Source organism: Anneissia japonica, unplaced genomic scaffold (assembly GCF_011630105.1).
Source record: "Anneissia japonica isolate Jap-2015-1 unplaced genomic scaffold, ASM1163010v1 scaffold1489_len2284818_cov182, whole genome shotgun sequence".
Lineage (NCBI taxonomy): Eukaryota > Metazoa > Echinodermata > Crinoidea > Comatulida > Comatulidae > Anneissia > Anneissia japonica.
Genome location: NW_022698455.1, coordinates 2,088,673 through 2,107,161, shown reverse-complemented (window position 1 = coordinate 2,107,161; position 18,489 = coordinate 2,088,673). Strand labels below are relative to the sequence as shown.

Sequence of the window (18,489 nt, the reverse complement as noted above, 5' to 3'; positions counted from 1 at the left end):
GTGATGTCCTACAAATGCTAAACATTATTCATAAAGCTCTATCCAGATTATCACACTTTCTTTGCCCAAAAACAAAAAAAAACTGTTGTATACCAATACATGGGCATGATGTGACGTCATCATGACCAATGTATGCCACATGCTTTGTCTAAATCCTCCATTTGTCCAAATAAAATTTAGATGGGCTTTAGATGGTAATGTTTTTTGGTTTTTTTTTTAAATGGGTAAAACCTACATTGTCTCATTGGGATTCGAATCAACGACTATCCATGTGCGAAAAAGGAGTACACACATGCCCTACAAACCCGCAGTTTATTTAGTTTCCGTGTTTGTTGACCTAGAAAAAATAGCCAAGTTGCGAGAGTTTCGGGGACCGTCCATTCGGTGAGAAGGTATTATATAAGCCATTAATAATAATAATAATAATAATAATAATAATAATAATAATAATAATAATAATAATAATAATAACAATAATAATAATAATAATAATAATAGTAACAACAACAATAATAATAATAATAATAATAATAATAATAATAATAATAATAATAATAATACCAATAATAAATATTTAATTATTACACTGTACTGTTTGTATCATTATTGGGGGAAGGGGGTGCCATCAGAAATGTTATATCTAGGCCCCCTGCTCCCTAACCGCCTGTACTCCCAGCCAACTATAGGCCTATATTATTTCTACTTATACTATATTACTGATATCAAAAAATGGCGTAAGCAAATTCAATGACGCACGTCCACTTGAATCAACAATGGAATCATTGTACGCTAACCAGTCAACTGTAAGCTGTCACGGTTCAGTTTTTTCATTAAGGAAATGAGTTCGCTTATTGATGATTTCAGGTAGATCAAGTTTGCATCACGACTACATGAAAATGACTCCCAAAACGCTATTCATCAGAAAAATAGGAATTCTTCTAGCTTTTTCAGGTAAGTACAGTATGACAATTTTAGGCCTATTGTATTGTGGTATGAACGTATTACGAAATGAAATGAATAAGTGTCGTCATGTACTATTCAGTTCAGAGCCTGGAACTGAGAGACTGTATGGGGAATTGTCATTCCCTGATGATTTTCAGAAGCGTCTTGGTAATAGGCCTATGTTCGATATTGGTTCTTGATAGCTTACTTTTGGTTAGTCCGAGATTCTGTCATCAATTGAACGTATATCTTGTAACAATAGTTTTATTATATAGGCTACGGAAATATTCAATACTTCCTTGTATAGGCCGAAATTTTTCAGAGGAAAATGAAATAGGCGCTTGTAATATAACACTGGCGATATTAATAATTATGAGAATGAAAGCGCGCTATGACGTTACAGTTGCACGACAATCTCGAGGTCTAACATAACAACAAAAATCACAGTATCGATACCGTATAACGCTCATAAATATTAACAGAATATTATACTTTACTTCATATATGTTGCAATATACGTATTGATAAAAAAAAATCCCATACCAACACTTGTTATTGATGTGAGTATATTATTTATAACCTTTAGTATCTAATATGATATGCATGCTGATTCTGAACAATACAAACACAAACCATAATAACCTCCTAGCATATAAAAGAATATAGGCTATAATCATAGGGAAAAAATAGAACGTATTATATGGCCCAGTGTACATATGACGTACACATACATTAAATGACTAGGAAACCAGAAGAGGCATTTTAAAACGTCATAATAATACTTTTAAAATCCTAGACTATCGAGATTATCAAGCGCTATATAGGCCTAAAAACAAACATTTATTATTACCGTTATCATCAGTCATCATCATCAATATTATTCATGTGCTTGATTAATTCTCTGGTGAAGTATCGCTGACAGCACTCGAAATTTTAGAAGTATGATTTTATTTTATTTTATTTTTTTTGGTTTAGAATGCAAAATTGTACAAAAAAATATTTTCGTTATCAGATAAATACCATCACCGTGATTAAAATTGGTATTATCATTCGAATATTAAGTAGATTTATAAGCCTGTTTGCCCCTAATTTTGTAACTTTTTTATATTTAAGCAAAAATAAATACTGTAACATAGTATTTTTATTTTGTATATATAATTGATAACGCTGCTAATAGGTAAACAGGCTTACACTATAATATATCTAAGTAATTATGATAATTTAGCGTTCACTATCATAAGTACATAACGGGCTTATTTACTTTAAAACCATTAATTTCCAGGTGTCATTGGTCAAGAAGCGGTTTCATATTTTGGAAAGAAGATTGGAGACTTCGGACAGCAATCAACCCCATCGTATTCCATACAAGGAAGTGTGTATGTTGTAGACCATAATACACTATGGTTTAGAGGCTTTAGTTACAACGGCAATGCTACAGGTAATAAACGTAGATTTACTTTGGGCATCCGGAACTGAAACAGAGCGCTAAGCTAGGCATAAAAAGGAAGTCAAAAGAAAGGAGGCTTATTTCCATTTTGGTTCCGGACGATACTTAATATTTAACTTCAATAGAGATCAATGGGAAAGTTGACCGGGTAATGAGTTTTACTGGAGCATGTCAATGTGTACTATTATAAATAAATTGTACTAATTTACACAAGTAGGCCCCCACTCTATGAAAATACACTGCCTACAAAAAAGAACGGTTTAGACAGACCTTGACAAAAATATATATGTATATATATATATGTCAAATATATTTTTAATTAGATGTAAGACACAAAAATAAGAGTAGTGTGCTCTCAGATTGTGAAGTGTCATTGAAATTGTATTCTTAGTCTTAAAAAGTCATGACTTCCTTTTACATATTTAGATGCGTTTTTCTGGATTGGATCATCGAATTCTCCCGATGATTCGGGCTCTTTAATGACTGACGAAACTGGAAGGTATTTAAAGAATTCATTATCTTTATTAAAGGATTATCATTTGTTTATTAATTATTATAACTGTTGTATTACTATAATTACTGCTATTACGGTTATAAATACTATTATTATAACTAACATAATCATCATTAATTATTACTTTAATTATTATTAAACTCATATATGATTAATGTTTATTGTGTTTTTTGGGGTTTTTTTTTGTTTCTTAGCGTTGATCCGCTGCAAGAATACACCAATCAAAACTTTATTATATATTTACCACTTGGCGGTAATATTGCAGACTACAGTTGGATATCTGTGTGGAGTAAAAATCTTTCGGTAAATTAACTCCAGATCTCTGACCCGCCATAAAAAAGAAATAATAATAATAATAACGACAATGATAATGATGATATAACAATATAATAATAGGCCTAATATAATACTAATAATAATAGGCCTAATAATAAAAATAATAATAATAATAATTATTATTATTATTATAAAAATAGCCTAATAATAGTAAGTTTGCGTATTTAAAACGATTGTTGTACTTAATAGAATATTTTTTTTATAGGCATGCAAATAATAATAATAATTATTATAAATAATAATAATAATTATTATAAATAATAATAATGATTATTATAAATAATAATAATAATATAATAGGCCTAATAATAATACGTCTAATATTAATATTAATAATAATAATAGGCTTACTAATAATAAAAATTATAGGCCTAATAATAACAGGCCTAATAATAATAGGCCTAATAATAATATGCCTAATAATAATAATAGACCTAAAAATTTTAATAATAGACCTAATAATAATAATAATAACGACAATGATAATGATGATATAACAATAATAATCATAATAATAATAATAGGCCTAATATAATAATAATAATAGGTTAATAATAATAATAATAATAATAATAATAATAATAATAATAATTATAATAATAATAATAAGTTTGCGTATTTAAAACGATTGTTGTACTAAATAGAATATTTCTTTATAGGTCTAATGATTATATATACATGGTTTAATTATGTTTATATTTCCATCAGTTTCTAATTTTGTATTTCAGAGGAGCTTGGCCCATCTCTCTATTCCCACATCTTTTAACCCGCCGACAACACGCGACCTGGGACCACTTGGCCTGAGCCCACTAGTTCATAGAACAGAAGCGGATCGCGTTGAGATTCTTGACACACAGACTGTTAAATTTTACAATCTCAAATATGATGGAAGAGGCCCAGGTAAGATACATTTAAGATAACATTTATAGTAACCATCCTTTCGCTCTCTATAATAAGCCATGTCGGCATTTTTAAATTACGCATCACTGTGTTGTCAAATCATCATCAATATTTTTAATAATTATACTAATTATTGCAAAAATATTTTAGCTGCATATTTCTGGGTCGGTTCTGGAAGTCCATCTCGTTCAGGTGAACGCCTACCCGATGAAACTGGAAGGTAAGAACTGTAGGTCTACAAATCATATTCTGTAGACAGTGCTGATGATAATATTAATCATGTTCAGTGGCGTACGCTCTCGGGAGAGGGGCGAGGCCCCAGGCCTCTATCCCAAAGGGTTTTCGGAGGGGAACTGGAGTCCCCACGAGCTCCTGCTCCTTCTACTAACAGCCAGTTCTCTACTACAGAGCCATGTCATTCGGACCTTAAAGAGACATAATACTCACGAATTTTTAACGGTACTGACATTGGCTATAATGCAGTCTTTTCAGCCTTAATGTTAAAAGGTAGGAGGGGGATTCACTCAAATACCTTCCCTTCTGCCACTTTTGTGACATTAAATGGCCCTCAACACTGTATTTCCCTGGGTCCTTAGTTAGCAATTACACCATTGACCATGTTTACATCATTACAATACGAAGTTAGTCCCTAAAACCGAAAGGTCCGTTGATTAATCTCAGATAACATAGTATGATACTGATGATGACATAATTAATGTAGAAATATTGAATCCAGACACGATGGCGTGCATTTCGATACTTGGAGTATGTAATACTATCTTAAGTTGTCCCTCCACACCAAAGACAGCATGTTTAGAAGTAAACTTTAATAACATAAGTAAAATACAATACGGTTAATTTATATTCGCTTTTTTGTTGTCTTTATGTTCACAGGATAAAGGTGCTGAGCTCTTACAGTGGCGAGGACGTCACTGTGAGATTTGACGGCGTTCGGACTGTGTTCGATTACGATTACATCGGCCTTTGGTGTGAAATTGCTCGTCAAAATTTCGGACACGTTAGCATTCCCAACCGTGGAGCCTTAAACATTCCACCTTCTCTTGACACATACGAGGTACTGTAAATTATTTTCTATATTCTCGTACCAAGGGCGTCGATCCGTGGTTAAAGATTGGGGGGGGGGAAACGAAATGAAAAACAGAGCCCTGGGCCGTAGGCCTAATCCTTGGTTTGGGACCAGGGGGCGAAGCAATGCAATTAACATTTCCATACGAAATTTTCAAAATATCCAGTGGCGGATCCAGTAATTTGAAACAGAGCTGAGCCCAGAGAGGGACTTTTGCAGATGGAGAGTTTAGACCACCTCAGCCCTACCATGGTTGGGGCTGAGGTAAGAAAATTTATGATTATAGCACCTCTAGTTGGCCGGAAATGGCACTCTCAGACTTAATTTTAATATAATTTTCATTTTTCTCCATTTTTAAAATTCGAAAAAAAAACAACTTAGGGATGGTGGGCCGGTTGGGCCCCTTGAATCTGCCACTGAAATACTCCTCATAAAAGTTTGTAAAATTATTCTTTTAGTCATAATTATGCCCGCTTATATATTTCGTGCAAAAACATTCATAAAAATAATGATTTATTATATCTACTGATTAGCTTGTGACGTATTTAAAATTCGAACCATGAAAAACAAATAACAAACTTAAAACAGTAATAAATTTAGTCTTTTTGCATGTAGGCCTACAATACTTTTAAAATCAATTAAGAGGTTTTTGCTTATCTCCTCATTCTGAATTTCACTTTTGTGTAAGCAATATTGCGACTACACTATTGTGAGTGGAAATAATACCGTCTAATTTACGATCAAACAGGACTAGGGAGATAGCGAGAACACAAAACATTAGTTAGCATTTTGATTTCACAAACATAAAGGTGATTTACTTAATTTATCATTATCAGTTGCGGCTCCAGGAGGAAAGCAAAATAGAGGGGGGGGGGAACAGGGAGGGACTTATGATTATGACACCTAGATTGCCGGAAATGGCACTCTCAGACCTAAATTATAATTGTAATTTTCCATTTTTTCCATTTTTAAAAAATAATTTTGAAAAATTTAGGGTCGGATCGACCCCACTTAATTCCGCCATTGATTATTATGAAGTCATTGCGAGATTGCGTCAACGTAACACTGGAGTAAAATTTTGGTATCACTAAATCAAAATAGATGGACATGTCCGTGTCAAAGGCTGTAAAATTATTATTTAATAATTGCTATATAAAATTCAATTGACTAACTATATATTTTTGAAATTAGGAAAAACAGTAATCATGTATGTAGATAATATTAAACTCATACGTAAGGGTACCGGTATACAAAATGAATAAATCGTTTACAATAGAAATTGTGCACTTTTGAGTTTGTAAAAATATTGGCCTAATAAGCAACACGATTCCAATTCCAATGTTCAGTACATTGTTTTCACAATAAATTTAGCATCTGATAACCGCTGCACCCATAAAATCGATATAGTGGTTTCTGAGATGGTTACGAAATGTATACACAATTGCGTTTTTACTCGACTTTTCCGCAAAATTCATGAGTCATGCGTGATTGTTATTCTTTACATTCGCTTTTAAAAGTGGGGTTTTAATTATAGAAGATTGGTGAAAAGTGGGGTGGGGTAACAATCGATATGATGTTCCCCACCCCCTACTTTGAAAAGTAGGGGACGTGTCCCCCTGTCCCCCACCGATCGACGCCCATGTTCGTACCGATAATACTAAAGGCGTAAAATAGCACATAGCACATAGGCCTACTTACACAATATAAACATAATATATCCATAATATGTGCGTTCGTGCATCAGTCAATCATTGTCAGTGCGTCGAAAATGTTACGATTAAATATTTAATTTTTAATATCGCGACTAATGATTTGGAATGGAATGGAACCAATGTCTGTGAGACCAAAGATTTTCTATAGGCCTATGATTAAAAAACTCCACTTTCTCAAAACCTTTAAGAAATTTATGACTATAGTGATGTTGATAACTAAAGTCAAAGTTTAGAGCTTTGCTCCGTCTTGTACTTTGCTGATATTTATGATAACGATAATGATAATGTTAATAATGGCAATGATAATGATAATGATGATGGTAATAATTACTTCAGCTAGGCCTAGTTATGATGACTGTGGAAGAAATTTTATACAAAAACAATATTCGCTACACATAAAATTTAGGGTGGTGGTGATGATGATGATGATGATGATGATGATGATGATGATGATGATGATGATGATGATGATGATGATGATTATGGCCAACATGGTTATGATGATGACTATAAAGATGATGTTGATATACGAAAATAATCTTTGTAAAACTTTGGTGTAGTACAATGTTACCGATTCTGTAACGTATCTTTGTGACGTATTATCAAGTGATATGAAATCTTCCAATCATGTTCAAGACAGAGTCAGAAAATGTCAAAGGGCCTTTTATTCCCTTCAAAGTATTGGAATCTGTAGAAACGGTTCATCTTCATCAATGATATAATTATTTCTAAACAGATTCCTGATAATTACGACAACTGCGAGGAGCTACACGACCGGCTTCAAGTAAGCTGGAGTCTTACAGAGGACACCATCAATATACAGCTCCGTGGCGTAGTGAACATCAATGATTATATGGCATTTGGGATTAGCGGCTCGGAGAGTAGAGCTCAGATGGTTAATTCTGACGTAATAGTGGCGTGGTTTGATGGGAATGTCGGTCGAGCTCAGGACTACTTTTTGATCTCCCAAGCCCAAGTAAGACAACTTATCTATTCCATTGAGTTAGCTTCTAATTAGACAAGCAGTGGCGTAATGATGGGTTTGGGGGCCCTCTGGCTTTCTGAGACTGGGGCCCTTTCAGTGGTGGCACCAGCGGAGGGGGGGGGGGGTTGCAGTCGGACAGGCCTGTATCCCCTCTTGTCGGACGCCACGACGATGTCGTCGGATCAAAACTATAAAAAAAATACTGTTTGCCTGTCCAAATAACGTTATTTTAACTGCCAATCCCAATTGTAGTGGTCAAAAAGCATAATTTGGACCATACTAATCTCTAAAAACTCTCCCGTGAACCCTACAATATCAGGGATTTTTTAAATCCGGGACCAGGACCGAAGCTAGAGTCGGCCCCTTGTTTCGGATCCCCCATCGGACATGTCGCACCCCTTATCGGCAAATTTCTGGAGCCATAGTTGCTGGGCCCTTTTGGGGTCTTATTCGCTATTCAATCGTGGGATGTTAGTTATGCCCATTTTTCAATCCTGTCTGTCACTGTTGTTCTAAAAGTTTCTAACGACAAAATGAAATAAAATCTGTGGCGGCTGGAATTTGAAATAGATGGGAGACCAGGGAGAAATTTCAGAGATCGAGGTCTATAACACCTTAGCGCCACCATGTCTGGGGCTAAGGTAAGACAATTTATAATTGTGGCTGAACCATGGTTCCTCGATTGCCCCTCCGGCCACACCGGCAAAAACACCTGATCCAACAATGATTTACGTTTTGATATAATTTATGCCTGGATATTTTCTATTTCCCAACATGAATAGTGTTCAGGTGGCAGTGGAGCTTGTCCTGATGTCAAAGTCAATGGGGTTAACAATGTTGAAGGCATAAGTGCCTCTGTGTTGAATGGAGTAACGGCAATCGAATATACCAGAATGCTGGACACGGGTAAGGACGAACCAAAAAATTAACTATGATCATTCAGACAATTAATTGATTATCTGCGCGTTCAACCCAGATTATTGAATTCATAGGTTTACTACTTATGCATGCAAATCGCGGCAATACATATTTGATCATTCAGTACAACATATATTATTGTATTATTTAAAATTGGTAGAGAATTTGCTATTCGTAAGGGTACAAGGCAAGGTGGCTTATCCTCCCCTTTCATTTTCAACCTGTTCTATAGGGACATGGTTTCTAATTTAAGTACAATCTCTTGCGGTATTGTTATTGCAAATTCGTCATTTAATGTATTTTGCCAAGCGGATGATCTGCTTCTTGTCAGCTTAACTAAAACAGATTTACAAAAGTTGATTAATTATGCTAATCACTACATCACATCCCGTGGCCTTAAATTCAATCCAAATAACACAACTTGTACTACAATATTTTTGGAAAGAATACATTAACCCCACATCCTTGTTGTTCAATCAACGATTGTAATCTTAAGGTTACCGATTCTGTAACGTATCTTGGTGTCGTATTATCAAGTGATATGAAATCTTCCAATCATTTTCAAGACAGAGTTAGAAAATGTCAAAGGGCCTTTTATTCCCTTCAAAGTATTGGAATGTGTAGAAACGGTTCATCTTAGATTGTTAAGAGTCATATTTGGAAATCCATAATGCTACCAATACTAACTTATGGATGTGAATTTGTTAACACAAATGATAGTGCTATTAAAAACATAGAAACTACACAAAGTAAATTTATTAAAACTGCGATTGGTCTCCCGAAGTTCTGTAGGAACACCCCTCTTTTGCATGCTCTAAGTATAAGTAAAGTTCAGTGTCAAATCAGAACAAATCAACTTAATCTTGTTAACCAGATTTTTTGCAATAAATTTAAATCGAGAAAATTATATGGTCACCTTTTAAATGTTGAGGCCAATGGCTGCAAAAACATTAAGAACACTCTGGTCGATAAGATTAAGTGCAGTACTGGTGATGTGAATGATTTTTACTTATCATTGTAGGCCTATGTCACAAATAATCACTATCGCAAAGATCTGAATAACAGATTAAAGCGCATCGACTGTAATGATAACGGTATCTGTGACAGTATAAAAACCATTAGGGAGTTTGACCCCTCTCTTAACAACGAAACCATTCATTATGGTAGAGGACCTGACGAAGATTTGTATGCACTTCATTTAGGAGAGAATTTCTCAACTGTTATAGACTAATATGAACCCTAGGAATAACATGGGATGTGTGCCAAAATCTCTTTCCGGGACGAACAGCCCGAAAATGACCACGCCCCTTTTTTATAGGGTAGGGGTATTTTGAAATTGAGCTAGACGGTATAAGAAAATAGCAAATGAAGGGGTTTTTGTTCTAAATGAGCACACATGACAAGAGGATTAAATTCCTAAAATTACGTCACGGTCACATTTTCCGTTAATATGCAAATTAGCCTGAATATGCAAATTAGGAGTGAAAAAATAGGGTTCCTATGTGCTGAGAGCCGCTGGTCGTAGCGAGTTGCTTTCTTTTTAAAATTGTTTGGACCATGCATATTTCTATTTGTTCTAATGTGAGATTTGCTTAAAAAATGACCGGAAATGCCATATTTGACCTTTGACCCTATTTACAAGTTTTCCCTATTCCCATGTCTACTGACTGTAAAAACTTGGTTTTGGTCTCAAATTCATTTACTCAGTGAATGGGTTTTTACAACAATCACCGGGTGCGTACCATTGGTCCGAATGATCTTTGGTCCGAAGGGTCTTTGGTCCGAAGGTCCATTGGTCCGAAGGCCCGTTGGTCCGAATTTGTTACCTTTCTTCCAGGAATGCAGGTTATACGGCAGTAAAACAATTCCTTACAATTTATGGAGTAAATTAAGAAAGATCACTTTTTTAAAACAATATTCCAAAATATTTTCCCTAACAACATGTAAGGCCAAGTAAAAAAAAAAAAATACTAGTTTCTTGTTACCTCCCGCATCCATTTTCGCTGCCTCACCATTTAAAAAAATATATATATATGTACGAAAATCTGGCTAACTCATATCAGTAAAATTCCTCTCTCTATCGTGGATAGGGAGAGATTCCCAATGAGAATTTCAGTTGAACTATTACCAGTAGTATTATGGATTAAAACTCAATGTACTATGATACGATTCATGTCTAGTACATCTTTTGCTTTTAATGTGCAGTGGCGGCACTACAGGAGGACACAGGGATAGGGAAAAATTTCCATTAGAAAATTTGTCGCCCCCCACCCCCAGAAGAGTAAAAAAAAAAACACAATTCGTCGGGGAGAAAAAATATATATGTATTTTTTACATATTAGTAGACTATCTATTTAGAATCGATTGAACAAACCCTCTGAAACCCCTAAATTGTCACATTTTCCGGGGATCCGCCCCATGGACCACTTTCGAAACATTTTAATTGACACCCGACCACGCTCACTTTTTTCTCGTCGGGGAAAAAAAAAATCATACCTTGCCCTTCATTTCCGTCCCCGCCCCCGATGCTTTCGCCGCCACTTTTAATGTGTCTACTTAGTAAAAGTAAAAAAGTAGTTAACTCCCATCGGCCATAAGTAAATAAAGCTGTTAAGATTTTCCAAACACTAGATGGAAGTTACTTGAATTCCCCTAGTGTTATTAAAATCTTTTCTGTCTCCTGCTTCAACATTAGGAAGTTATACTTACGCTCCATTCGCTTGGAATCTTTTCAATATCTAATCATTTTTTGAAAATATACATAAAGTGAGCTGACAAGTCATGCTAGCAATAACTGTATATTGTTAGCCAATATAGACTACGTGGTGGTCCCGAACATGTGTTTTCTTCAAATATATTTTGTCTGTATTTGAATTAATTACTTCGGACCAATGGACCTTCAGACCAAAGGTCCTTCGGAACAAAGGACCTTCGGACAAATGCACTGACCCCCAATCGCCACCCTTGCATTTACAGTACTTGCAACACTTTATTCTAGCTCTTCCACAGGGACACGAATTCTTGCGAGCACATTTCTGGATTTCTGGGATCTGGCAGGCCATCAGGTTTCGAGATCACAATATCAGGGACTAATAAACTGCCACTCCTTACAAAACCAAAATTCTCAGCATTGATAATTGATGTGGCATCTCTAAATGGGGCTTTAACCCACAGCTGCTGTTGGTAGTAGCTTCTTGTTTTCTTGCATTAGTTAAGGTACAAGCTGTTCTCCCAAAGTCCATCTTGAGGGTATTGCTATCAAATGCAGCAAGGCGCAGGTCGTCAAATGTCTCATGTCTCAAGGTCTGTTGATAGTTTAAAACACTTGACCAAAAAGGTTTCTGCCATCTGTACTGCATCTTGAGGATATTTCCCGCACGATTAAAATCGTAACGGTTTTGAGTTTGGTTTACAGAATTTCGTGTTTCGTACAGGTCATTCCATTCATAGAAAAAGCCTTTATATTGGAGAAAGCGTATCTGTCGTTAGCCATAGTAGCCTAGGTCAATACTAATTCCGGCTATATAAAATTGATTATAAGGTTGAAAAATATTATTATTGTAATAGTTATGATACTATACTAAATTTTTATTTATTATATATATTATTATATTATATATATTATTATATATATTATTTATATTTAATGTATTGTTTAAGTATGAATTACTATTTCCATGTTAAATTAATCTTATCTATTATAATTGTATATTTAATTAATATAGTAATAGGCATAGCCGAGGACAAGCCTAGGCCTCCTAAACCTAGTGACTATATGTGTAGTGTATAAAATTATGAATTAAAAGTAATGAATAAATAAAGCAAGAAGGAAGAATAGAAAAGAGATTTGGAGCGGGTGAAATATTTTCCGAAAATATATAATAGAGTCAATATGCATTATTGCATTACGTTTTTGGAAAAAGTTTTGGGCACTAATCGCCAGATGTATTGGTGCCACAGCCTACAATTTTCATAATTCGAAATCGAATTTACATAAACCTCAAATCTCTTTCCTATTCTTCCTTTATTCTTTCACAATTTTGCGTCTTTATTCATATTTTTTATAATTTTATACACTCACATATATAGTCACTTGTTCAGGCCTAGCCTCGGCTAGACCTCGGCTATGCCTATTACTATATTATTGAAATATACAATTTTAATAGATAAGATTAATTTAACATGGACATAGAAATTCATACTTAAACCCATGCTTAAACAATCCATTATATTTAAATGTAAATATAATAACGTTAACGAATAAATAACAATAATTAGAACGTGTACATAGTATCACTAGTACAATAATAAGATTAATATTTTTCAATCTTATAATCAATTTTATATAGCCGGAGTTAGTATTGACCTAGGATACTATGGCTAACGACAGGTACGCTTTCTCCAATATAAAGGCTTTTTCTATGAATGGAATGACCTGTACGAAACACGAACTCCCGTACCGTTACGATTTTAATCGTGCGGGAAATATCCTCAAGATTAAAATAGGATGCTTGAAAATACAATTTCTATATAATTAATAAACTAGGCCTACTCACATTCTGCTGCCTATTAGAGGATGTAATAAGTTGGTTTTTTTTAAATATATTTTTCATTACTAATCCTAAAGATAGCATTTGTTGATAGTGTAATTAAAAATAAAATATTGCACATCATTTTCTGATAATCTGTCAAGATTGATATAAAATTTTACCTTCTAGACAATTTATACCAAAATCAACACTCTCCAACTGTTGTTATGGTATTGCAGCTACAAATTGTCGTGCGTGGTCAAAGGCCAGGAACGTAGTTTGTGCAATTTCTGAGTGAAATACAGTGAATTGGAACTTCAGTCAGTAGTCGTGGGAATATGGAAAATTTGCAAATAGGGTCAAAGGTCAAATATGGCATTTCCGGTCATTTTTTAAGCAAATGTCACATTAAAGCAAATAGAAATACGCATGGTCTGAACAATTTTAAAAAGACAGGAACTCGCTACGACCAGCGGTTCTCAGCACATGGGAACCCTATTTTTTCAATCCTAATTTGCATATTCAAGCTAATTTGCATATGAACGGAAAATGTGACTGAGATGTAATTTTTGGAATTTAATCCCCTTGTCATGTGTGCTCATTTAGAACAAAACTCCCTTCATTTGCTATTTTCTTATACCGTCTAGCTTAATTTCAAAATACCCCTACCCTATAAAAAGGGGGCGTGGTCATTTAATAAAGGGCGTGGTCATTTAATAAAGGGCGTGGTCATTTTCGGGCTGTTCGTCCCGGATAGAGATTTTGGCACACATCCCATGTTATTTCTAGTGTTCATATTAGTCTATAACAGTTGAGAAATTCTCTCCTAAATGAAGTGCATACAAATCTTAGTCAGGTCCTAGACTATTACCTAAAATTGTTACTCAGAAGCTTCTGAATGAGATGTTACGTTTTGCTGTTCTATTTTGTATATATACTTATGCTAGTTTAGTTTACCTTGTGCTGTGTTTTAATTATTTGTCTTTTTATACTAAGTCAATATTCTGTTTCCGATGTTTGAACGTGTTTTTATTTGTATGCTTCTCCTGTTTGGAGATATTTTTTGAATAAAATAAATAAAATAGAATAAATAAAATAATTATGACAAATCTGTTGGAGATGTTTTGTGTCTAACTCTATCAATTTCTTTGAAGGTGACGATATGGACACAGTAATTTCAGCAAGTGGTGTGACGCAAATAGTCTGGGCGATTGGCCAGATAAACGGAGATGGACTAGCCGTTAGACACATTGAACGAGGTAAGCCTACAAACCACTTTGGCTTTTCCTACGAGATTAACTAGGTTGGAAATTAACTAAGTTAGGCGAGTAGATTGGCCGAGCGGTTAAGTCAGGGGCACCGTAACCTTCAGCTATAATATCGGCGCTAGTTCAAACGGCTCACTCGTCAATAGTTCCGGTGGTGGAACAAGTCTTCTCGGACAAGGAGTGTACGCATTTGTCCCGTGTACACTTTAAAGAACCCAGAACATTCTTCGAGAAGAGTAGGGGGTTACCCCGGTGTACTGGTCCAATCAATCCCCTGTTGTTTAATGGATATGCCACCTAGGATAGTGATTAAGTTCGCTGATTGGCGTATCCCTGGCGGTCGTGCCTAAAGAAATGAAATGAAAATGAAATGAAAGAAATATGGGATTATTGATATAAACATGATACAGTGCCAAGATTGATGCAAGATACTCTTATTTCTGATATATTATTTTAATTCATTATTAGTTTTGTTTGAAGAGAACATCTCAGCTCAGTCGGCTAAACTGTTAGCCACTATGTGTGCGCTGAACCATGGCGATCTTGGACCTCTGTTCAATTCCCCCGATGCTCTCCTTGCTGTTTCAGTAAAATGGCCTTAGTGCAAACTTCAACACCGTAACGTCTTTCGGATGAGACGTTTAAGCCGTTTATCCCGTGCGCAATATGGCTCATGTACACGTGAAAGAATGCAGTCTCCCGGTGTATTATCCAACTCACCACCTGAACAACTCCACTGGATATAAACCTTAAGGACTTTCGTGGGCTAACTTTAGTATATTTCACACCGAAGAAATCGTATCCCAATCCAATTCACGCAAAATGGTTGCTTTAATCATGCTTTAATAGGTGGTGGAACGGTAATGTTCGGTCGTAACGCATTGAGGAACTGTGAATCGCTTGCCGATGGAATTGAAGAGGTAAACGGATGGAAAGAATTACAACTAATTGGTAACAGCGATACCACCGAATTCACGGCCGTCATTGGTCAGTCCGGAGGAGAGAGAGGATATACCAGTATCACCGGTAAGCGACATCCATTTCTAAAAATAAAATTTGCCACCTTCCACACGCTTCTATTCCACATTTTTAATGTTTTCCTATCCATTTTATCTACTATTTTTCATTTTGTGTAATTCATTATTTATGTTTCCCATCACTCTCGATGTTTACTCATCCTTTCTCCATTTTCTCACCCTTCTTAACGTCTGTAAAGGTTTTCCCATCACTTTTCCTTATGTTTTCCATTCCCTTTACTAATGTTATTTATAATCCCTTCATGGTATTCTTTACTTTAACTATACAATAACACTATCAATTTGTGTTTAAAATATTATACCTCTTTCGCAGATAATGTCGGTTGGGGAATATCTTGGTACATAAACGACATGCTAATCCCAAGACTCATATTAAAGCGGGGAACCAATTACACGTTTAAGGTTTTTGGCGGCAATGATGCGACTCAGTCTGCCTCCTATCATCCCTTCTATATTACAAACGACAAAGGTGGAGGATACGCAACATTGACAGAAATGGAGAAATTGGTAGAAAAACGAATTATTTATCTTTCAAATAATGAATTTTTTTTTGGGGGGGGGAGGGGGTAAAATTAGAAACAAACCTAACAAAAATTGATAAGCCAATTTGTAGTTTGATCTGCGCATGCCTGTATCAAGGTCAAGGTAAACAAACATACGGTACAACCATGGTACAACATAAGTTTATGTCGATTGACCCATATTGACCTTATATACGGGCACACGCCGTTCAGCCTACGAATTGGCTTACTAAAACATATATTTGGAATTTTCACCTCGATGTTATGGTATCTAAACTGACCAGTGGCGCACACTCCCACCTCCCCCACCCACTCCAAAAAAAAGTACTCGCTCAAGTAGTTAATCACGTTCAAGTAGTTAAAAATCACCTCAAATCACCTTATTTTGCGAGCTAGCTAGCTCCCACTCACTTAATCATAAACCCCGCCCCTCTTCACTTACGCCCTCCCCTTCGCCCCCTCCCCATTTCAAGACTCCAGATAAATATTGTTGTTAGGTTCTTTAAAAATCCCAGAGCATATACATACCTGAACGTGTGTTTTTGTAATGGGAAGTAGCCTACATGCTCGTAATCATTAATTAGGACTCACGTTTGCTAGTGCGTGGCGTCAGCTTCAATCTACTAGTCAATCATAAACGATCCGTAATTATTCGCCTTCCTTTGTAAATTAGAGGTAAATATTTCAGTTTTGCACGTTCTTCGTTCTCAATAATTGCGTAATGAGCGTAAAACAGTAGGGCGAGAGCCGTCTGAAACATTTTTATGTCGGCCGGCTGACTTCCATATATCCAAAATATGTTTCCTTGTGGGAAAATTAGCTTGATCATCGAATTTTTCTGTTCACAAAATTGCCTGAATGAATAGATGCTGTTAAAATTCAATTGTTTATTTCTTGTAGAAACAAGTTATATACGCCGGACCTGTAAGTAAGTAGCAATCACTTATTTTACTTTAAGTATTGCATTGGCTTTAACTCAATTGCTTCAACATGCATACTCCTGCTGCAGTATACACCTTATTGTTTGTCACAAAAATGCTTGTTCTAATGACGTAATCATTTCACGTTCCTTAGACGGATCTCTCTGTGAATTGAACGACAAGAATGGAGACCAAAGCATGACTTCAACATCGGCCGAAGGATATAGAAAGACGCTGGCAGAGCAATGTCTTTCACCAAAGGAACCGGCAACACTCACCTGGACACCTGACGACAACACACCGGACACTGTATACTATCAGGTAAAGCGGATTTTCCATAAAATCACCTCACTGTTGCTATGTGGCGTTCCTATTCAAATCGCTGGACTCAATACTGATGACGTAATAAAGCCACTCTCCTATTTTTGTTTTCCCGACACATGAACCGAGTTTAGAACAATTCCTGAATGCATAAACTTTAAGAAAAACTAATACAAAAAGATCATAAACATTATGAATATATAGATATTGATGGCGCACTGCACATGATACTGCCATTCCCTAAGGCTTATTTATCATGCGTTTGACGGCGAGTAAAGTTTAAAGTAAATAATTCACTTTATATTATCGATGCATAGACTTACTCTGTCCGAATCTGAAGTTATTAAACTTGATTGTAATATTATTATTTGAGTGACACCCCAGAAAGGTTTATTACCATAGCAAAGGCATATCATAACACCTAGATTTGTCATCAGCTGTAAACGCATACCGGTACATAAATATGAATACGTAATAAAATTAGAGGACAAAACTTAAACTATATTTTCTTGTTATTTAATTCCAGTGTTACACACACCGTTTTCTCGGTTGGAAGATTGATGTTGTTGACGTACTTCCGTCATCTGCTGTTACATTTATGTCGTCGAACGGTCTCTCTAACGCGTTTTTGCTAAGCTCTTGCATAATAATCAGCCAACTTTTAAACATATAATTAATTTTAAGATGTATATTTATTCAGATTATTTTTTTTATATCACAAAAGAAAATGTTGATGTTAACAAATAACAAAAAAAAAAAAAAAACAAACATTCCACAAGACTACAATAATAACAATTTATATGTGCTCTAGAAATGAAAGCGTTTTAATCCGCTCAAATATGAACTTTTGTATGTGTATAGTTTAAGTGCACTTTTTGTAAATAAAAGTTTGAGGAAATCTGTTTAATTTTTTCTCAAAATGTTTTTGTGATAAACCTATTTTATTAGGTGTATATTTTATATGGTGTATATTAACTCCACTCAGGGCAATTTTCAACAGTGGTGTTAAAGTGTCAAACTGCAGTTATAATAAAACATAAACATAACATTAA

The 18,489-nt window shown here is 35.1% G+C and overlaps 1 protein-coding gene across 1 annotated transcript; it reads left to right on the top strand.

Annotated features, from left to right (window-relative positions):
- The first annotated feature begins 795 nt into the window (after window positions 1-795).
- Window positions 796-18,372, top strand: LOC117102617 (protein Skeletor, isoforms B/C-like). Its single transcript, XM_033242995.1, has 15 exons — window positions 796-951; window positions 2,225-2,380; window positions 2,816-2,888; window positions 3,098-3,206; window positions 3,968-4,139; window positions 4,290-4,359; window positions 5,034-5,214; window positions 7,675-7,914; window positions 8,706-8,829; window positions 14,525-14,629; window positions 15,488-15,664; window positions 15,989-16,182; window positions 17,097-17,124; window positions 17,271-17,437; window positions 17,964-18,372. The coding sequence occupies exons 1-15, from the start codon at window positions 855-857 to the stop codon at window positions 18,108-18,110; spliced, it is 2,040 nt and encodes a 679-aa protein (XP_033098886.1). The 5' UTR covers window positions 796-854; the 3' UTR covers window positions 18,111-18,372.
- Window positions 18,373-18,489: the final 117 nt, after the last annotated feature.

Coding starts and splice junctions, on each gene's coding strand:
- LOC117102617 (XM_033242995.1), top strand. CDS start 855: ATGATTTCAGGTAGATCAAGTTTGCATCACGACTACATGAAAATGACT. Junction 14,630..15,487: donor CGTTAGACACATTGAACGAG/GTAAGCCTACAA, acceptor ATGCTTTAATAG/GTGGTGGAACGGTAATGTTC. Junction 17,125..17,270: donor TATATACGCCGGACCTGTAA/GTAAGTAGCAAT, acceptor CACGTTCCTTAG/ACGGATCTCTCTGTGAATTG.